At 45.7% G+C, this 22,587-nt stretch overlaps 2 protein-coding genes across 2 annotated transcripts; both read left to right on the top strand.

Annotated features, from left to right (window-relative positions):
* The first annotated feature begins 3,386 nt into the window (after positions 1-3,386).
* Positions 3,387-9,599, top strand: LOC106866837 (trinucleotide repeat-containing gene 18 protein). Its single transcript, XM_014902856.2, has 3 exons — positions 3,387-3,893; positions 7,009-7,259; positions 8,028-9,599. The coding sequence occupies exon 3, from the start codon at positions 8,465-8,467 to the stop codon at positions 9,467-9,469; it is 1,005 nt and encodes a 334-aa protein (XP_014758342.1). The 5' UTR covers positions 3,387-3,893; positions 7,009-7,259; positions 8,028-8,464; the 3' UTR covers positions 9,470-9,599.
* An 8,540-nt stretch (positions 9,600-18,139) lies between these two features.
* LOC100827648 (ABC transporter F family member 4) lies at positions 18,140-20,693 on the top strand. The gene has a single exon (XM_003562309.4). It carries the CDS (start codon positions 18,252-18,254, stop codon positions 20,388-20,390), a length of 2,139 nt encoding a protein of 712 aa, XP_003562357.1. The 5' UTR covers positions 18,140-18,251; the 3' UTR covers positions 20,391-20,693.
* Positions 20,694-22,587: the final 1,894 nt, after the last annotated feature.

Raw genomic sequence — 22,587 nt, 5'->3', positions numbered from 1 at the left:
AGCGTCGTCGTCGGGGGGCACCCACTGGAGGAGTCTGGTTGTGCAAGTCGAAGAGGCAGGTACGTTGCCTTGGCGTCAGGCCCAACGAGATGGCGGACGGGCGTGGGGCAGTCCAAAGAACTGTATAGGGCGCGGCTGATCACTCCGGGGCAACCCCGATGGCGAGCGCGGGGCGACGGCGACGGAGGCGGTGAGGGCCGGAAGCGGGCGCTTGATTGCAAAATTTTCTATAAGCAAACATACACGCACGATTAGGATTGGCTGGCTCGGATGCATGGATACAGAAAGATGCCGGATTCATAAGATATGTTGCCAAGAAATTAAGCCTAGTTATAGTATGATTTCATGGAATTTGAGATAGAATTCTATATCCAATTATGTGCCAACCAAACAAGTTGTTTTCTGAAATTTAAAATAAATTCTATAATTCTATGCTCAAATTATGGGTGCCAAACGAGCTGTTAGGACATTTCTAAGATATCTCTAAGAGCAACTCCAGCGGGCCTAATCAAATTGGTGTCCAAAAGCTATTGTTTTGGTCAGATTGGGTCACGGGCCTGGACAGAAAAAATGACGAGTCCGGTCTGAATCTGTTTCGATCCGACGGTGCCCTCAACATGGCCAACATTTTACAATTGTGACCATTTGGTACAAATTCACACAATCAAATAAACTTCAAACAATTGTTCTGAAAAATTATTACAAATCATCCGACACAAAAAGTACAAATAAACAATTATAGTTTTAAATATAGTTCAAACATTAAAAATAAATAGGAAATCCTCTAACTGATTTCCTACATCTGTCCACATATGTCCAATCAAATCATTTTGGAGTTGGTTGTGAGCTGTCCGATCCCGAATTACGTGATGCATATGGAGAAACTGTTTGAAGGATGCCGATCTAGATTGGGGTTCAACCAACTTCCCATGGAAATCACACTCTTTATAATAGATGGAATCATTCCGCTCGTCCACAGCGGTGCATGATCACACAAGCAGTCATCACCTCAACAATGTTCTTGCAGGATGCCGAAAAATGGCCCCACGAGCTTGTAGCACGCCAAATGCCCGCTCCTTTAGCAAATCTGCATCTTTTCTCTCCTTGAGGCCTGCGGATGGTTTTCACAAATGCCGACTGCTCATGATAGATACCATTGGCTAGGTAGTACCCTTTGTTTTACTGGTGGCCATGGATCTCATAGTTGACCACTGGAAGTTCGCTTTCCGCAAGCCTAGAGAATACCGGGGAGCGCTGAAGCACGTTGATGTCAGTGTGAGAGCGCGTCATGCCGAAGAAAGAGTGCCAAATCCAAAAATCACGTGATGCAACCACCTCAAGAATCATGGTGCACCCTCCGACATGTCCTTTGTATGCACCCTACCAGCCGAATGGACAGTTCTTTCACTCTCAGTGCATACAAAGGATTCTTCCAAGCATCCCAGGGCACTTATCGACAACAAGCGAGCTGTGTTTGTGGCTATCGATGCTCTCAGATACTATGGACCAAACACTTGAACCACTATGGTGCAGAATCTATACATTAATTTAAGGCATGTCGACTTGCTCATGTGCAAATACTCATCAAGACTATCACCGGCAACTCCATAAGACAGCACCTAAACTGCCGCCGTGCATTTCTAATATCTAGAGAAGCCAATCCTCAAGCAGGCGTCCAGCTTGCATATGAAGTACTCGTCATATCCGGCCACCCGTTCCATGAGACGCCTGGACAGCGGCCTCCTCATCCGATAGCGTCACCGGAATATATTGGCAGGAAATACACGGTGGGTGCGATGGAAGTAGTCATTGAAAAGAAAAACATGGCTGGCCTCTCTGTTGCGGTCTAGTGCGGCCACACGGATCTTAATCGACCCCCTACGAATTGGACGTTGGTTCCGGTTGTGTTGATGGACGAGAAGAGCCGCACTCACCAGGAATTCAATGTCGCCGTCGAAGTACTCATCGGACAAGGTGTCGATGAAATGTTGGAAGAAGAACTCCTAATCGTTGTCGGCCATGGCAGGCCCCGCAGGTAGCGCGAGCTGCAACTCGGGCACGGCAGCGCCGCCGCCGTAGAGTCCCCGGTGCGCGCTGGGACAACTCGGGTGCGGGCATGAGTCGGCGAGACGGGGTGGCGAGACAAGTGGTGGCGGCGCTAGGGGCAGGAGTCGGGGTCTAAAGATAGGAATGGGGAGGGGGCGATTTTGTTCCGGTCACGGACGGGCATGCCCTAATGAAGCTACGGCGGACGAGATGAAGGTCCACTCTCGGTCCGGCTCGACGCAAACTCGGCCCAAATTTAGAAGAGAAATGGGCCCAGCCTGATAAGGGATGGCCCGATCTTCTTAGAGAGCAACGTGAATAACTTGTATTATTCTACAAATCTTCCGGCTGTTCACCCGTCGCCGCACGACGAACTTGCAACCCAATGGAAATTCGCAACACCACAAACTTGCGCAGTAGTCCGCTGACCACAAGCGGTTTCGCAATATTCCAATTCCCAGCGGAACGACAGATTACGCTCGAAATTTCAGTAGATAAAAACAACCTATCGAAACGAATATGGTGTAGGTAAAGTCCTGATCGAAACAAAGAGGAATTATATACTTTCAGATGAATACTTGGAGCAATTCAACAAAAGGTTCTGAATAATCTAAACGTGGTCTCCTCCTAACCCTAGACGTACTCCTTGTATATACAGGGGAGGGGCAGCCCAAACACATTACAGACTCAGACTCAGACTCATACTGGATTCCAACTCAAACTAGAATTCGACTCAAATATGGACTCGCAAATCCGGACGCCCCTTAGACATGTCGGGCTCGTCGTAGGCTGTGCTAGTGTGTCTCGTACTCGTACTCAACTTGTGGTGCAACCTGGGCATATCATCCTTGTCGTTGGCTGCCCCTTGCACACAAGTCATTCTTCTAACTTGTCTCCTTCATCTTCATTTGTGATGTGCCTACCTCCCTCTCCTCCCTCGTGCATATCTTGATGTTTGATATCAGCTCTTGAGGATCCGTGCCCTCATCACAGCCGGACTGAAAAACGGAGTCGGAAGCAAATGCTCGACCCGCAGGGGGCGCGTTTGGTGCGTTTTGGCCTGAAAGGATTAGTCCGGTCTGTTAGGGTCGCCCCTCTGAAGTTGCCCTAAGGGCACTCGCTCGTCTCCACAATTGGCTGCTTGCAAACATCCCTACATGAACAAATGTAAACGATAAATAATGAGCGCTCATCATTGGAGTGGCCTTTAACTTTTACTAAAAAACAACTGATTGTGGTAGTCGGTCACTACACTTTCGCATCTCTTACACGTGGGATTGTCTTTTTTGTCTCTTCCACCTCCCACGCCTGAATCAAATCAGATAATCACATCCAGTTCTTCTCGCCCCTGAGGATCATCAAGCCATCGTTCACAACACCTCCTTTGTTTTAGCCCACCCATCTGCCTACCCACAGAGTAGGCCCCTACACTTCGCTTCCCTCATCCACTAGCACTCGAGTGTCGTGGTCGAGTAGGACGTGATCGTCGTAGGTCTTGCAGGTGCTCCGGTAGTCAGGGTCGCTAGGAAGAAGTAGAGAGGGAGGGAAGATAGGAGTAAGAGAAGTCCGCGAGTTGCCAGTCAGTGGGCGCGGCGGATCAAGCTTGGACGGCGGCAACAAGCTGCTGGGTGGTGGACGCTAACAGATCTGGCTCGGGCACCCTACCCTTCACCCCCTTCTTTCATTCACAGACGATGATGCAGGCACAGAGCCTCGGCTCGCCTCCACCATCAGCAATGGTGAGTTCACCTCGCCCACCGACCAAAACCCCATCACCACCAGCGCCGTGGGTCCGCTGTTGCCGGTGAAATATCCTCCACCGTCTGCTCCAGTGAGCTCTCCCCAAGGTTGATATTTCTTCTCCTCATCAGTTTATGCATAGCACTAGATTTTGCCAATAAAAGTGTGCCAAGTACTTTTGCCAACACGAGTATATTCAACATTTTTTAAATGACACGAATATAAATTTGACGCACTTTGAAATCAAATTGACGCATTTTGGAATGTGTCCAGTAAACTAGGGTGGCACAATGATATAAGCATACAAAAGCTATGTAAAATATAAAATAAGCGGAACAATTATCACGGTTATGAATAAGCAACTAAAACAAGCAATATATGCTACTCCAAAAAGTAATACATGCACAAAACTACTTTATAAATCTAAAACTACTTAAAACTGTCACAAAACTACTTAACTCCTAAAAGTAATACTCCCTCCGATCCTAAATTGTTGTTGAAATATTACATGTATCTAGACGTCTTTTAAGAATAGATACATCATATTTGAACAAATTTGAGACAAGAATTTAAGATCAGAGGGAGTACATGCACATTACTTGCACGGGATTTAGATCGGATTTGGATCTCATTTCAAAACAATCTTACAATCCACACATTAGATTGAAGATCCAGCACAACCTATGGTTTTGTCTGGTCATTTACAAATTTTCCTACTCCCTTCGTCCCAAAATAAGTGACGTGGATTTGTATAGATTTGTATGGATTTTCATGCAAATCCACGTCACTTATTTTCAGGACGGACGGAGAGAGTATATAGGATTGGAGTAGAGGTGATCTGACAGCTACATCAAGTTTGGACAAGACGATGTTGGCGGTGGCATCGATCGGCGTATGTGCAGCCAACAACAACAATTGGACAAAAAGGGCATGAGGTTTGCTCGACGCAGAGGAGTCTAGGCTGGCAAGGAATAAGGAATTGGATGGAAAGTCATCGACGGCGACGAGATCGTCGATGAAGGCAGCGACGGCGCGACGTTTCTATCGGCAAGAAGCGTGGCATTACAGGTTGCGTCGGCTGCACGCGAGCGAGCCGTGCGTGCGAAGCGAAGCGAGACAGGGACGAGGCGGCTCGGCTTTGGGCTGGCTGCTGGCCAGATGCCCAGGGTACGGAGAGAAAGAGAGAGGGGGGGGCTATATGAAATATTCTGAGCTAAAAATACATACTCCTCTTTAATAAATACTAGCAGGTGTGCCCACGTGTAGCTACGGGTCAACAAAATCACAAATTATTTATTTTTATTTTCTGTGTAGGCAACTCATGGCGCCGTCGAGGTCGGCATGCGGGTGTGGTGGCATCGGTTGTAAGACGGAGTAGGAGATATCGTGAAAAAAACTGGAGGAAAAAAAAATAACGGACAATGACATATTGGTTGTAATTTTAACGAAGTTAACCTACGGCGACGACCGTACCATCACCACCAACTCCAAGTTAATATATTGGTATAGATATGCATTGACTTTAACAAGCCTCCTCTTTAATAAAATCATTTTTACCACACAATCCTCTTTTAATAATTCAAACACATTTGAATTTTGAACAAGAACCAAACAATATTTATTACATTATATAATCCTATGACATCCTTTTCTTCAAAAACTCAACCCATAAAAATCAGGATGCTACATAAAGAAGCCCGACGGGGAGAGCGTCTGAAGATCGGCGACCACGAGGCCGTGGAGGGTGCCATGTTCTTAAATAAATGACACACATAGGGGCAGAGGGTGGCAATGGAGTCGTCTCTAACATAGGCACCGGACACCCTGAACAAACAAAGTGAGGGCATCGTCGGATGGATAGACACCACCATTAGCAAGTGCCTCGATGTCATGTAAATCGACAAAACCAATCCTCTTCTAATACTTTAGCCAAAAATGATTTAACTGTAAAACTTTAACTTTGATAAACATTATCCTCTAACATGGCTAGATTAACGCCACATGGATTAGCGTTGAAAAAAAATATGAAGAGTTTGGTGAACATTCAACATTTTGGGTGGTTAATGCCATGGACCATGGCCTTGACCCCCCCAAAACAAAATTCAACTTTTGGGTCCAGGGAAAGAGTGAAATCAACATTTTGGGGGTCACTGCACTCCAACACCTAAACGACATGGACCATGGTATTGAGCCCCCAAAACAAAATTAAGACTTTTGGGTGTTTTGGGTGGAGGGGGAGGGGGTGTATTTGGGTGGTCAATGACTCAATGCCACCTCAAAGCCATGGACCATGGCGGCAACCCTCTAAAACATCGACTGATGCAGAAGTGCTAAGTTATTTCAACGTCAAGCTAGATGACGTTAATTAATCTAGTCACATTCAATGCTACAGAGGTCAGCGTTGAACAGGCATGCCATATTTGATTAAAGTTTAAATTCGTATTGCATTTTTTTGTTAAATTTCCAAAAGAGAGTCATTTTTATCAATTTGCACCTCTATATCCATCCATGATCGATGTCGGACCTCTTCTTCTTGCCTTTGCAACCAGCCAGCCAGCCTCTTGTTGCAACGCAAATGCGTGACAAAAAGTCGGTAACCATCATAATGCAAATGGTGGATGGAGCACAACATACTCTGTCTCGCTTTCCATCGGAAAAGAGACTCCCACGCCCAGCTGTTCCCCACAACGGGTGCTCCAGGAGAAAGGCGGCTCGCGCCGTCTCATCTCTCATGCGATTGCCATGGCGCTCCAGCTTGGCACGGCCGCACGATGGAAAAGATGGGAGGCCGGCTAGCAAAGCTGAGCTACGTGTGCTCGGGCGGTCGCCAACATATCGATGGCGCATGCCGCATGGCGCCTTCCTGCCCTGCCCCCCGCCCACTGCTCGCCATCATTTCAACCTCTTCAAACAGTAGCAGCAATTATTACCGAAGAGATGTCTGGGTGTCTCGTTCTCATTTCTCAAAGCTTTTTATGCGATACTAGATAAAAGAAGATTATATTTTTAATCTACCCTACATTTTATTTTCTGAGTGTAGACCGTTCTACAATTAGGATTCTTGCATATTTGAGGCATAAAATGCTACGGAGCAGTGCAATTTCTCAAGGCAACTTTACGCATACGAAAGATACAAGATGTCATTAGCTCTGACCTGGCTAGCATGCCGTCCGGCGTCACATTTGTCTCCTCCTGACTTGATCTCTTTATTTTTTTTGACAGCTACTGACTTGATCAATGATTGCGTAAGACATTGTGGATTGGCGGCTGCAGTTCTAGAGCTAAATTCCGATAGACTCTTGGATTTATCTCGGAAGAAGCATCCACATGTTCGGTTTGAGATACTTTTGAGCCACTGTGGTGTTTGTTGCCTCCCGCACACAAGATTCGGAAATGTTTTCTCTTGTCACGCAAACTGGGAAAATACAAGCCATCGACAAATGTGCTCGCAGGACCATGTCGTCGTACACTGTGTAAATTATTCGTATCCTTTGTTTTGGCATAGTATCTGACGTGAATTGACCTCAGTGATTGTGCCATACTGAACCGAGCTAGTAAGATTTTTCCAAATGGCCGCAACACTGTTTTCTTTAGACACCGAGAAAGCGGAAGCTCTGCTGAGCCTTTTTTTTCCCCCCAAAAATGGAAATTTCTGATGACAGCACTGCTATATTAAACGATATATCCACATAGTATTAAAAGTATTAAATCTAAAGAGAAAAACTCTAGCAGGTAAAGAGGTACGTGGCCACTTGGCCTAACTGGTTACACGCTAAATTGGGATGCATTTTTGGAGTTTTCACCTATCTATTATGTTCTCGGTTAGCTCAATGTACATACGCGGGTCCATTTTGATGTTCTTCCTATGAATAGGGTCATGCAAAAGCATAAAGTTCTCCTCGAGATCAAACTGTTTAAGTGGGTTATGCACAAAGGGGTTATTCTTACTAAAGATAACGTGATTAAAAGGAACTGATATGAAAATTCTAAAAATGTGTGCATTTTGCTCTCATGATGAGACAGTCAAACACTTGTTTTTCGATTGTCAGTTTGCTCATTCTAATTGGTCCACAATTAAGGTGGTTTCTACCCTGATCCGTCAGAAAATGAGCCAAACATTTTTGACGGTTAGCTGAATGGTACATGTAGTAACTTTAGAGCTAAGATTTCAGTGGGACGCTCGCTCTTTGTGGGTTGATCTAGCTATTTTTAATAAATGACAGTTTCACTTTCTTGTGCAGGTTATTTGCCATTGTACATGTACTAGCACCATACTTGCTCGATGGTTCAACGAGAGGAGGACATGCCAATTGTTTTAACTCACACTGGGTGACAGGTCTGCGGCTATAGACTTGAAATCCTTATTGTCTGATTGTAATAGCTAACTATTTTTTTGCTCTATCTAAACTTTTTTTTTGCTCTATCTAAACTTTGTGACTGTGTACATCTTGTTGTGTGGAAGTTGGATGCAGCTTTTATTTGGATATATCTTCATTAAATTTATTAAACTCAACTTAGACCTATAAATACACATCAGCATGGAGACGAGCACAGCAGAAATCACGTACCATCCCTCTTCTCCATCTCCCTCACCAAGAAAGAAACCCGTACGGAAAAGCAAAACGAGGCCGTCTCTTCCTCTGTTCCTCCAATCCAAGAGAAAAGCGAGAAGCCAGCAATGGCAAGCCAAGAAGAAGAAACCACGCCGCGGTGCCGGCCGGGCGGTGGAGACGACGCCGACGCGGAGGTGAAGCCCGAGGACTTCGAGTTCTGCATACTCGCTCCCGGCGGGCTTGTCGAGGACGCGGCCGGGGTCGACATGTGCGTCGCGGGAGAAGTTTTCTCGGGCGGCAAGCTCGTCCCCTTCCGCCTTTCCTCGGCAACCTCCGCCGACGCGCTCCTGCTGCTCCGGTCGGACTCGCTGGACAGCAGCAGCACCGCGACGGCGGCGTCCACGAGCGACTTCAGCTCGAGCTCTGACAGCGGCAGCGCGAGCTTCAGCAGCAGCAGCATCGGATTGAGCCGAAGCGCCTCGTTGAAGAGCTCTTCTTCCTCCTCCGACTCCGCCCCCGTGGGCCTTAGCCACTCGACGGCCCAGAACGGTCCAGCCTGCGCGCCGCCGGGGCGGTCGCTCGCAAGCAGCAGCTGGTTCTACGCTCACCCGAGCCCCTCGCCGCGCCCGCCCCCGCCGCCGCGCCGGAGTCGGACCGGGGGCTCGGCCGTGTCCGCCGCGCGCCGCCGCAGCACTGGGTCGGCGCCGCCCCCGGCCGCCGCGTGGAGCGTGATACGCCTGGGCGTGGTGGGCGCCCCAGGGCTGGTCTATCCTCCCCCGCACGGCGCCGAGGCGAGGAAAGTGGCAAGATCGAGAGGCGGGGTTATTAGCCGGAGCGCGAGGTTCGATCAGCCGATGCCCGCCGGGAATAAGGAGCAGCCGTTGGCCGCGGATAAGAAGAAGAAGCCCGTGTTTGGGTGGTGGGGAGCCGGCCTGGCGTGCTCCTGCTCGGCTGACGATGTCGCGCCGCGGCTGGCGGCGGCGAGGCGGCGGCAGAGGAGGAAGGCAGAACAGACGAAGAAAGGAGGAGAGGTGGACAGCGGACACGGAGCAGTACTAGGATCGTCGAGTGGCCGGAGAAGTTCTTCTCAGTTGCCAAATGCCAAGTCGAAGAATAGCGTCAAGAGATAATTCACATTGTTAATTTCCCGTGGTTAGACTGACCAAGAATTAAGGAGAATATTTATATCTCTATTTTTTTTGACAGCAAGAATCTTTATACCTCAATAGAGGAATACAGATTTCTAATTTTTCACTCTTTCGCCCCCGGCCTTTGCAATTGATAAATATTGCTCCTTCTCAAATGGAATGTCAAAAATAGCCCGGCGGGAGACCCATAAAGCGCCACGTTGGGTTGGCAGACATTTGTGCCAATGTGATTGGTGCAAAAGCCAAGACAAGGTGGGCTTTCTGTTGTTTGGACATGACGTAGGCACGCAGCCCTCCTGACTCTAGACGCTAATTCCCGTGTGGGTCCCATCACTGCTTTTTTCCTCAGATCGCTGATTTCTCGTGCGCTTGGATGCCTTGTAGCCAGACGCCAGGCGTTGATTTCGTTGGTGGCCACTGAGCAAGCGTTGTACACAATGCTGATTCCTTTCCGGACTAGACAGAGGGCCCATCCAAGTCCTTTCCGCCTATTCTACAGGACTTATGTGCTCTCCGCCAATCCCGTTGGATTTAAGCATTTTCCGTCTATTATGTTGGTACGAAGGCCTTCTCCCAGATCATTCTTCCCATTCCATTTGGGAGGGAGTCATTTTTGTCAATTGTGTTTGTCAGGGAGCTAAAGGAGCAAAAAACTTGGTTTCTCTCGTTATGTCTGTTTTGTTCTACTATCAAATTTGATCGTACAACCCGAATTCCACAATGCAAACCGTCGAAATGTGAAACTATCAAATAAAAAATTGCAACAACTACCTCGCTACATTCATATCTAGAAAGCAATTGAATAATCTAAAATATTAACTATAAACTGAAAAATAACAAAAAAATCACATGGCACATACAACAATTTAGCATGAATGTTCATTTCAGAAAAGCATAATTTTGCATAGTAAATTCAACATGGTGACGTTTTTTTTCCCCGAGGGAAACAGTAGGTTAATAGACCTATTGCAATTTATTAATAATATTATAATATGCACAAGCGGTGAGCCATGTCAAAAAAATTGGAAATGATATCTAAGTCATGCAATCCAAATGTGAAATGCATGATAATTCTTTTTTTAGCCCTATGGAACACCAGGATGAGTTCTTCTTTGAAGATCATCTTGCATCTGTAAAATGAGGGCTGAATCTGGTTGAAGATGTAGTTGTTTCTAGTTCTCCAGATGCTCCATGTGACAAGCACAGATACCTCCATATGAAATGGGCTTTTGAGCTCTTCTTTAATGGCAGCAAAGCTATCATGAACAGATTGATGAGGGATGAAGTTGGGGCAGATATATCGCCAGCATGTCAGTGCAAATGGACATTCAAAAAATAGATGATCTATGGTTTCCTTAATTCCCATACTGCACAGCACACAGTGGAGTGCTTGAAGGTGGGAGTTCTTTTTATCCAACATATCTCTCGTACTCAGTCGATCAATGACCAGAAGCCAGGCAAAAACCTTGTGTTTGAGCTGGCAGCATGATTTCCAGATCCAGTTGAAGGTGGCAACAATGTCAATATGCATCACCAGTGCGTGATAGGTCTTGGATGTGGAGAAAGCTGGTGTAGACCAGTGGTATGTTCAACTGTCATGTGCTTGGGATTGGTCTAGCAGAATGAGGTTCTGGAATTCATTGTATTGATCAAAAGCCTCAATGGAGAGTGGCAGGTGAAAGAGAGTGGTGGTGTCTTGGTAGAGCTTGATCTGTTGCACAAATTGCAATGTCATATCTTGGTTAATAGCATATGAGTAGAGTTGGGGCCACCTTTCTGAGAGAACAATTTCATGCCATGTATCTTTCCAGAATAGTACTAAATAGCCACTCTGACAATAACATATTGCAATTTCTTTGTAGTTCTCAATCATCCTTAGATTGTGCGTCCACTAGAATGATGCATCATTTTGTGCATTTGTGATTCTGTTGGGGTAGTGATGTTCCCATACCAAGTTCACCCAAGGAAGATCACAATGGTTATAAAATTTATGTAGATTCTTCATAAGAAGTGCCTTGTTTTGTAATTCCAGATTGATAACTCCCAATCCCCCTTTCTTTTTCGGTCCGCAAACCATTTCCCATGCAGCAAGTGGTGGGTTCTTCTTGGTGAGATCTTGTCCTCTCCATATAGACAATGGCATCTGTATTTGTCCACTTGAGCAATAACACCTTTAGGTAGTACTCATCTGAAATGTGGGCAATGCAGACAGAACATAGTTGACCATACGATAGCATGGTAGAGAAACATGTAAGCCTTTCTTCAATCCTCTTAATCATGGGCATGAAATCTTCAATTTTAGGCCTAGTGGTACCAAGAGGCAGCCCAAGATATGTGAATGGGAGTGAGCCCATTTGGCAACCCAACATTTTAGCAAAGAGTAATCCTCTGCCTGGATCCACGTTAATCGGTATATGATGTTGGATTTATGAAAAATCACTTTGAGTCCAATAGCCAAGTGGAATTGATCCATTATCTAGTGAAGCACCTGAATCTGTAGATTCTCATCTTTCATGATTATCAAAATATCATAGCATACTGAATGATGGGGAAGTCTGCGCAGGCCATAGATTGAATAGGTCTATGGATCAGACCATGATGCCATGCATCATTAAGTGCAGTCTGTAGGAGGTCAACCACAATGACAAATAGGAGTGGTGAGAGAGGGTCACCCTACCTGACACCTCTTTTGCAATGTATGATCTTGCCAGGTACACCATTCAATAGAATTTGTGATGTTGCAGTATTAAGAATCTTTGAGGTCCAATTACCACGTTTCTCTCCAAAGCCCATGGCTCTCATGATTTGGATGATGGCAGAGTATTCCACTCTATCAAATGCCTTCTCAATGTCAAGTTTGAGGAGAAGTATTTCCTAATTGGATTTATTGCATGCATGAATATACTCAAAGGCCCGTGCCTAACAATTCTGAATAGTTCTTGATTTGATAAACCCATGCTGGTTATGATGAATCAGTTGTAAGATGATTGACTAAAGTCTATTGGACTGAATTTTGGTACACGGAGACGTTCATGGTTCAAATAGTGGATTTAACCCCTACTCCCGCGTAAGTGGCACCTCAGCGTGGCTGACGGCTCACCATCCGTGCCATTTATATTTTGCAACCTTCACTTTGTACATACTTACCTTTTACACCCGCAACCTATTTTTCCCAAATTGCCATCCTCCCTAATAACCCTTCTCACATTCCCAAATTCAAATCCCTAACTCTATACCCCGATTCCCCACCCCTCTCTCTCAAACCCCTTGATTTGTACCCTCAATTTCCCGCCTCTCTTCCTCAAATCCCACATCCCTCATCGCCCGTGATCTTTTGCCCGGTGGAAATGGTCGAGACAGCATCCTGGCCGACGGCTTGCGAATGGCAAAGGCACACATGCAACCAGTGAACTGTCGTTACACAGAGGTGAACGTGAGGACATCAATAACGTATGAGAAATACGGTCACAACTTCTACATATGCGAGAACAACAAGGTAACACGCTGGTCCTCGTTTTCAGTTTGTTATCTCCCCTCCTTTTTGGTCTTGGGTTAATTCCAATCTTTATTCGATGGTAGAAAAAAAAGAAGTGGATGCAAATTCTGGAAGTGGGAGGACTAGCGTCGTGAATATTTGGACTCTCGTGGATTGGACAATGCACTTGTTGTTGCTGACGATGAAGTGCAAAGTGGAAGAGTTGGTGCTCGTGTTTTAGAGAACAGTGGACCATAAGTTGAAAGGAGCAAGAGCGGTGTGAAGTTGCAACATCTGAGACTTTGAGTGACTCGGTATCCCTGATTTGGCTCGCCAAGGTAGAGCCCTCCAAGCTCGTTGGCTCTTCAATGCTTGGCAAGGGTGCAGACCAAGAGCTGTTGTCCCACCTTGCCAAAGACCGCTGCACACCAACTTTCATCTTGGGGATAGCTCGCATAATAGCTAGCCTGTGTAGATTTGAATTTATATATTTTTATTTGGTGATTAAATTTATATACATGTGCCCGATTACTATATTGCTGAATAGTTGTCCTTTCAGTGTTGTTTCGAAATAGGGTTGTATTGTAATAGTAAAATTTCTGCAACTAATTATGATATATTTATGTGCCCATGGATTTTGTTTGATGCAATATGCATGGATCATATGTTGCACATGCATATTTGCATCGGTATATCATGACGGCTATTTAAGTGGCTCAATGAGAAAAATGATAATAAATTATTTAAAGAGAAATGAGATACGAAAGGCATGTTTTATATTCTAGGACGTGCGTGCACGTGCACACTTGCTAATACTCTACCTAGCCTAAGTCTAACCTCATATCAGGTGGTGTTCTGCCAAGAATTTGCATTTCATCCTTTCGACTGCCCTCGTACTTTACGTTGCCTAGCTAAGTCTAACCTTCTTTAGATAACTTTGCCATAAATTTATTTCAGGTCTTAACACTTATCTTAGTTAAGGTGTAGAAACTTATGTCTCAATGTACATCCTCCACATTTACATTGGCATACATTGTTTGGTATTGTGCATTCTTTCTCAGTTGTTCAGTTAGATTGAACTACATACTGTTGCTGCTCCTGTTACCAAGCACCGAAGATGAGGAAAATATGGGAAGACAAACCAAAATACCTGTTGTCTCTTCAAAGTAAAAGATCAAAGAGAGGGTAAAAGGTGAACGCATATATCATATTTCCCACAAATTTTCTGATCTGAGGTTAAATCATAGTATAGATGTCCATCTTATTTCAGACATAAGAAATAATTAGAAGAGCATGCATATTCTTTTAGGTTAGACATATACATTATCGATTGTTCTGGTCTTTCTCATGTATGGATTTGTATATCTGCAGGGTGGAGATGAGTTTGTAAATGTCAGGTTAATACTTTTGGCGCAGTAACTAAAGGAAGAGATGTGTTTTAATTTTTGTTGAAAACAACGGAGTCGGAATATTACTTGATTTAGTGATTTGGTTGTCTTCTTCCTGTATTGATATTTGTAGGTTTCAGATAACCTAATTCGGCATGTAATCAGCTGTGATTGGCATGCATTGCTCTAACTGCTTATATCTACCTCAGATGTATTTGTTGCAAAAATTGCAGTTTCAGCCATTTTAAAATTTTAATCCCAACAATTACTATAAACAATCCATACCAGAAGTGAGCTAAAACCATTTGCATATAACAGAATTTATTGTTATCTAATTTGCTCTCAGATGTCGGGCTGCAATAGCTAGAAGCTATGCCTCCTCGCCACAAATGGCCTAGTCTGATCATCGATTATGTGTGGCAATACTAAGTACTAGACTAGGTTCCAAATTTCAGATAAATTAATTTTACCCAATCAGTATGCTATCAATGATTAATTCTACAAAAGTAGCACAGGCTAAGATAAAACTTGGCAATGTAAACAACAGAGTGATGCAATGGAATAAGAATAAGCAATTAATCTAAGCAAGCATGCACATCAAAATAAGATTGATTAGAACCTAGCCTAATCTCCAATTGCCACACACAATCTCATTAGTGCTAATCCTCACAGAGCAATCCGGCAGCCCACAAAAATCATACAAGCTTCCCTATACTAGTGAATCAGATACCAAAGACAACAAACACTAGTATGGCTACTTGAATGGATTAGAGTACAAATTAAATTACTCACGACGCAGATGGCACTCAAAGCCACCGAGAAGTCTGAAGCAAGGCACGTCCAAGATGTTGTCCTAGAAAACCTATCGCCGCCGTATTGCCACGGTATGCCGGCGAGGTTTCGGAGATACAATGCTTCAATCTGTGAGATGGGGCAAACCAAACAATCACGGAATTGGAGCACGGTGTCAAAGCCACACAAGAATTCCAATGAGAGACCACAATTGAAGAAATCGATCTCAATCAATAGAACCCAACATGGCCACCGGGCTCGATGTGCAGCTCAGGAGTTGGGGAATCCCCTGGATAAAGCCCTCGCACAGGGCAGCTCGCCAACGGCAGCACGAGGATTGAGTCCTCGCGCCGCCGCCGCTGCTCGCCGCCTCCGTTGCGTGCTCGCCGCTTAAGCCACACCTACACAGGCTCGGTTTGCCGGAGAGGGAGATTGAGAGAGAGAATGAACTGGTGCTTCTTCTCCTGTCCAGCAGAGAGAGTGGAGTTCGATTTATAGCAAGAGGAGGAGGAGAATGTGAGCTATCCGCCGCAATGGCCGATCGCATCGCATCGCAGCGACGGAGTCGCCCCTGCTACTGCTCAACGAATTGAGGACCAAGTCCTCACTTATCTCTTCCTCTGCTCTACCTTATCCACCCTTTCCTCTCCTTGACACGTGGGACCCATTGCAGGAATAATTTTTCATTTTCTTAATTTCCCTTTAATTCTGAAAATGAATTTCGAAATTGTGGAAATTCTCAATGCTCAAATATTCCAACAGTATTTGCATGTCTTTGCTTTGGGAAAACAACTGTAACAAGAGATGCTCTCTGGAGCAGCCTTTGTGCCACAGCTGACCTGCTGTCGTTGCCGACGTGCTCGGAGCCGCCGCTTCCCTGCCACCACTGACGACGTGCTCGAAGCTACCATTGTCGACTTGCTCATTTTCATCATAAGAGATGCTCTCCGCTTAGTGTTTTTCCTCTATGTGGATTGCATGGCTGATGAGCTGATGAGCGGATGAGTTGTTTTGTGCCGCATAAATTCAATTAGCTTGGCTGTAGCATTGTGAAAATTATGTGTTAATTTTGCTATGTATCTGCCGCAGAGTTTTTTAAATTTTTGCTTGCCGAGGTGATAGCCACCAGTATGGTTGTTTTTTTAATCCTGGATATCAATCCAAATTGCTGAATTCCTGCCGAAACTTTGCCATGCTAGCTGCCGACGTGGCCATGCGGGGTGTTTTTCATGATTTTGTGGTTCTGCAGTTATGCATTTACCCCCCTATGAACCCCGCGAATCCTAGGTCGCCTGGCCGCAGACAGTACATGACAACATGATGACAAGAAAATCGAGCCTACCTAAATCAGGAGGTTTACGCCCGGGCTGTCAACGCCGTGGTTCCATCACGGGATGTCGGCTTTTCACCAGTGGTGCAGCTTGCCGTCGCTCATCAACGATCGCCTCTAGCGTCGCTTCGTCTCCCTTGAGGCGGTGGAACACAAGAGAAAGGATGGACAGACCTGGCGGTGGAGAACAAATGAACATAAGGGTTTTACGACAATTTGTTGAGCGACGTAGTGGGCTGGACCACAGGATGAAGAGCTAAGATTGCCAGGGGTAAGTGCAAATTTACATCACCGACAAAATTGTGAAAAACACTCTGCATGTCCACGTCGGCAGCCAACGTGGCGTAGATTGGGTCGAATTTGTCAATTTTGACTAATTTGAATCAACTTGCCAAGTTCATCGATGCGCTTTTCAAACGTGCGAGTTAATGGATGAAAGTGAACATTCTTGCCAAGTCAATGGACCCGCCATGCAATTTTCTCTTGCACATGCAACTAGGGGCGGAGACCAGTGGCGGACCCAGGTTTTCAATATTGGGAGTAAAAAACGGTGTATTTCTAACATTGAATGGGACAAATACGTTGCAATTCTATTTTTCCTAATATTTTTATAGTTTTTATCATGATATAAAAGGATTTTCAAATTTATTGGGTGGGACGGACCCCACCCAATCACCCGGCTGGGTCCGCCCCTGGCAGAGACAGGCCCCACGCAGCAGGGGCCGCGGCCAGGGGCGCAGAAGATTTTTCCTTTGGTAATTTTGATGATTTCACTATTTGCCCTGGGTCTTACTTGCTAATTCTAGCGATTTGGAGCAACGGCCCTCTTCTTGACGAAATCATGAATCCGCCAGTGCATGCAAGCTCACTAGTGTTGAATCAAAGTCATCTTTAATGTGTATTCCTATGAAAGTTAGCTTTTAAGCCTGCGAAATCACTTGCGGATATGATAAACAAGGCTGCTGGTGACTGGTAATAAAAAAAGAAGACAAATAGACAATGCTGCGAGGAGTTGCCGATGTGGTTGACCAAAGAAGAAGATAGACCGTGACGAATTAGGCTCCGAAGCTGGCATCGCGTCGAAACGGGCTGGACAAGAAACCTCCGAGCCGTGTGTGACCTATAGCTGGCCAACGGGCCGTGCCAAGAAAAAAAGCCCGCGAGCCCGGCGTGCTGGGCCCGTGACGGGCTGTGCCAGCTCGCGACCCACCTTGGGCCGTGCCTGGGCCTCATCCTCTAGCCTGCGGGCCGGCACGGCACGACCCGTTTAACATGCAGCCCGACAGGCATGCCTAGTGGCCCGTCAGCCCACGTGTCAGCAATCGGCCCGATGGCCCGTTAAGCTAAAAAATCATGATTCGGGCCGTTTTTTCGGCCCACCATGATTCACATTGCTCTATCGGTGCCGGGTCGTTTTTTCGGCGCACCATGCTAAATGGGCTCGGGCCAGCCCGACCGGGCTAGTGTGCCGTGCCTGGGCTGGGGTTTCGCCGGAACGGACCGACACGGCGTGGCCCCTTTATAGGTGGGCTTCACGGGCCTGGGCCGTGCCGGGCCGGGCCCGGGCCGCCCGTTGGCCAGCTATAGTGTGACCCAGACCCCCAAACTTGACCCGTACACGGACCCGATCTTGTTCTTGTCAAGAATAAAACCCTTCTAGCTTACCCCGACCTGGCCCAAATCCAACTTCACCAGAACAAGCCTCCCGGAGTCCAACCCTAATTAACAAGCCAAGCGCAAATTCCCCAACCTCACCGTCCTCCGCCGCCGCCGTCCTCCATGAGCCGCAAAAATTCCTCCTCGTCCTCCTCCTCCTCCTCCGGCGCCGGTGGTGGCAAGAAGGAGAAGCCTCTCTCCGTTTCCGCCATGCTAGCTTCAATGGACGGGCCGGCTCCCAACGCCAGGCCCTCCAAGGCGGCGTCCAAACCCAAGCCCTCCAAGCAGCCAGCGTCGTCGTACGTGGACGACATCGACTTGCCCCCGTCCGACGAGGAAGAGGATGAGGCCGACGTCGCCGCCATCACCGCCAAGCCCAAGTCCTCTCGTGCCACCGTCGACCTCAACGCCCTCGCGCCGTCGGATAAGGACTCGAAGAAGAAGGACAAGCGCGAGTCGATGGCGGCCGCGGCCGCCGAGGCCGCCAAGAGGGAAGCTCTCCGCGACGACCGCGACGCCTTCTCCGTTGTCATCGGCGCCCGCGTTCCCGGATCCGCCGGGGCCGTCGACGGCGATGCCGCCGATGGGAACATCAAGGACATCGTTCTCGAGAACTTCTCTGTGTCCGCGCGAGGGAAGGAGTTGCTCAAGAGCGCCTCGCTCCGGATCTCGCACGGTCGGCGCTACGGCCTCGTGGGGCCCAACGGCATGGGGAAATCGACCCTTCTGAAGCTGCTCGCTTGGCGGCAGGTCCCTGTGCCCAAGAACATTGATGTCCTTCTTGTGGAGCAGGAAATTGTTGGTGACGACCGTTCGGCGACCGAGGCAGTGGTTGCAGCAAACGAAGAGCTCACGGCACTACGGGCTGAGCAGGTAAAGCTTGAGGCTTCTGACGATCCTGATGACAATGAGAAGCTGGCCGAGATCTATGAGAAACTCAATCTATGCGACTCAGACGCTGCACGGGCTCGTGCAGCGAAAATCCTCGCGGGGCTTGGGTTCGATCAGGCGATGCAGGCGAGGTCTACAAAGTCCTTCAGTGGTGGCTGGAGGATGCGCATCTCCCTTGCCCGTGCTCTTTTCATGCAGCCAACATTGCTGCTGCTTGATGAGCCTACAAACCATTTGGACCTCCGAGCTGTCCTTTGGTTGGAGCAGTACTTGTGCTCGCAGTGGAAGAAGACTCTGATTGTAGTGTCCCATGACCGCGACTTCCTGAACACAGTGTGCAATGACATCATACATTTGCACGATAAGAGTCTGCATGTTTACCGTGGCAATTTTGATGATTTTGAGAGTGGGTATGAGCAGAAGAGGAAGGAGATGAATAAGAAGTTTGAGGTATATGAAAAGCAGATGAAAGCAGCTAGGAAGACTGGGAGCAAGGCTGCACAAGATAAGGTTAAAGGCCAAGCACTGTCGAAGGCTCATAAAGAAGTAGCCAAGGGGAAGGGGAAGGGGAAGAATGTGGCTAATGATGATGATAGCGTGAAGCCAGCGGATCTGCCGCAGAAGTGGCTTGACTACAAAGTCGAGTTCCACTTCCCAGAACCTACTTTGCTCACACCACCCCTCCTTCAGCTCATTGACGTGGGTTTCAGCTACCCCGGTCGGCCTGACTTCAAGTTATCAGATGTTGATGTTGGCATTGACATGGGAACACGTGTTGCCATTGTTGGGCCCAATGGGGCTGGAAAGTCTACTCTTCTAAATTTACTTGCTGGTGATCTTACCCCTGGTGATGGAGAGGCAAGAAGGAGCCAAAAGCTGAGGATTGGACGCTACTCGCAGCATTTTGTTGACTTGTTGACAATGGAGGAAAATGCGGTTCAGTATTTGCTCAGGCTCCACCCTGACCAGGAGGGAATGAGCAAAGCAGAGGCTGTCCGTGCCAAGCTAGGAAAATTTGGCTTGCCAGGTCACAACCATCTTACTCCCATCGTTAAATTGTCTGGTGGTCAGAAGGCCCGTGTTGTGTTCACTTCAATATCAATGTCGCATCCTCACATTCTCTTACTGGATGAGCCAACAAATCACTTGGACATGCAAAGTATTGATGCGTTGGCAGATGCTCTGGATGAATTCACTGGAGGTGTGGTCTTGGTTAGCCATGACTCGAGGTTGATATCTCGAGTTTGTGATGATGAGCAGAAGAGTCAGATATGGGTTGTGGAGGATGGCACCGTGAACAAATATGATGGTTCATTTGAGGATTACAAGGATGAACTAATGGCAGAAATAAAAAAGGAAGTGGAAGAGTAAAGCTGCTCATATTGACTCGCTTATTGCTTATTATTTGTAGAATGAGCTGGTTTCTTGTCCTGAAATCTCATGTCTTACTGGCAGTTTTTGTTTTCATTGATCTGCATCATATTCATATGGTTCATATGCATAATATTTGTATGGTCAAGATGAGTACTTTTTTCCATTATAAGTTACAGGAGACTGGGAATCTTTTACGTTTCTTTTGTGCTAAATTATCCTGTACTAAGATATGTTGCATGGAATACCTCCATATTACATTTCCTCATTTTGAACTGCCAAATGTTCAGTGTATTATGGTTATATATGTGTTCAGCAGATTAATACAATGATATTGTTATTCTTAGATTACTAACACTATGGGATGATCATGCACTTCTAGTGGTTCATGTTGCTTGTTTTGGAATCTTGAAAAGTATGTACTCCCCCCGTTCTTCCTAAATGTAAGAAGTTATCGCTTTGTCCTGAGTCATACTTCTTAAACTAGAAAAAATTATATATCATGATGTATTTGATAAGACTAATTTAGAGTCTTAGATGTTGATAGATTATTCTATAAGCTTGTCAAAATTTAAGAAGTTTGATTTAGGACAAATCTAGGAATTCTTACATTTAGATAGAAACGGAGGAAATTTAAAAACGGAGGGAAGCAGTAGCTAGCAATCCTAGCATGTTCCATGGTACATAAATAAAAATAAACGATGACTATCCTACTCCTTTTTCCCGTGACAATGAACCGTGGAGACCCGAAAGATCATATAGTGCACGAAATCTGCTTCGATGTGGTCAGGCAGCTGAAACCTACTCCCTCCGTTTTATAATTCTTATCGAAATATTACGTGTATCTAGACGCTTTTTAGGAATAGATACATCGTTATTGGACAAATTTGAGACAAGAATTATGGAACCGAGGGAGTAGTACGGAGAACTATAGTTTGATCATTTGACGTGTTTGGCAACACTAGGAAAGAAATGGAAATTTAGAGGAGTTTGTTGATTTTCTTTTTATCTCTAAAATTCTTTGTTTAGTGCTCCTTCCGTTCTGAATTAACTGACGTGGATTTGTATAGTATACAAATTCATACTACGAGTATGTGATTGAAAATACTTATAGGGTCTTATGTTTGTTGTCAAGAATAGATAGGGAGTTAGCTAATAACATAGGTCACGATACGATCTTGAATCGTCCATTTTTATACTCGTTCCGTCCGAAAATAAGTGTTTTAGATTTATATAGGTTTTTATAGAAATTGGATTTATATAGATTTTTATAGAAATCGAAGTTACTTATTTCTGGAGCGAGGAAGCATTTGATTTGTGAGAGTCCAGAGGATATTAGCTAAGGACTAATAAATTATGAACAATCGAGAGCATCTGGAGTGATTCTTTTTGAATTTTCACCTCTTTCCCTTTTGTTAGAATGGTCGAAGGTCCACATGTCAATGGCACGTATACCCTGGCGCAAGCACAAGTACTACCTCCGTTTCATAATTCTTGTCTCAAATTTGCTCAAAAATAGATGTATCTATTTCTAAAAGACGTCTAAGTACATGTAATATTTCGACAAGAATTATGGAACGGAGAGAGTACCTTATTTTGATGAAAATGCTAACTCATTATATTTCGTTTGCTACTGAGCAGAAAAGTAATTACTGGTCAATATTTTATCTTTATGCTTGTTTTGTTTCTCTAGACATTTTCTCTATCGTCTAATTTATGTGAACACTGTTGACCTTTGTTCTGCTTTCGCTGATATCCAGCTCTCTTACTTAAATGGAGGGAGAGTTTACTTAATTCCTTTTTTATTCAGTCATGCATATTTACATTCCTGTCTCTATATTAAATCTGATACAATTATGTTTGAATTTCGGGTACTAAAAGATTTTGATGTGTAGTTATGTGGAATTTTCACAGCCTCATTTTTTATTGGTCAAGTTTTCAATAGATAATTGCTTTTGCTTGTTTTCCTCATTCCGTTCTTAGGCTGGTCATAATGGAAGTAACATAGCTAGTATCATACATTGCCATCTAGACATAAATGATACCATAAATGAGGAAAGATGTAGCAGTAGTATCACAATATGATACCGGTAACATAAAATTTCGCACATTTCGCAAGGCATCATGTGTCTTGCAAAGCAATAAATGGATGTGCTGTGATACCATGTTTATGATACCATGCGCTATGAACGTAGTA

Source organism: Brachypodium distachyon, chromosome 1, assembly GCF_000005505.3.
Source record: "Brachypodium distachyon strain Bd21 chromosome 1, Brachypodium_distachyon_v3.0, whole genome shotgun sequence".
Lineage (NCBI taxonomy): Eukaryota > Viridiplantae > Streptophyta > Magnoliopsida > Poales > Poaceae > Brachypodium > Brachypodium distachyon.
The sequence above is the reverse complement of the archived record's forward strand: the minus strand, read 5'-3'. Positions and strand labels throughout refer to the sequence as shown.

What these genes read in the sequence shown, in the direction of transcription:
- LOC106866837 (XM_014902856.2), top strand. Translation starts at nt 8,465, where the DNA reads ATGGCAAGCCAAGAAGAAGAAACCACGCCGCGGTGCCGGCCGGGCGGT.
- LOC100827648 (XM_003562309.4), top strand. Translation starts at nt 18,252, where the DNA reads ATGAGCCGCAAAAATTCCTCCTCGTCCTCCTCCTCCTCCTCCGGCGCC.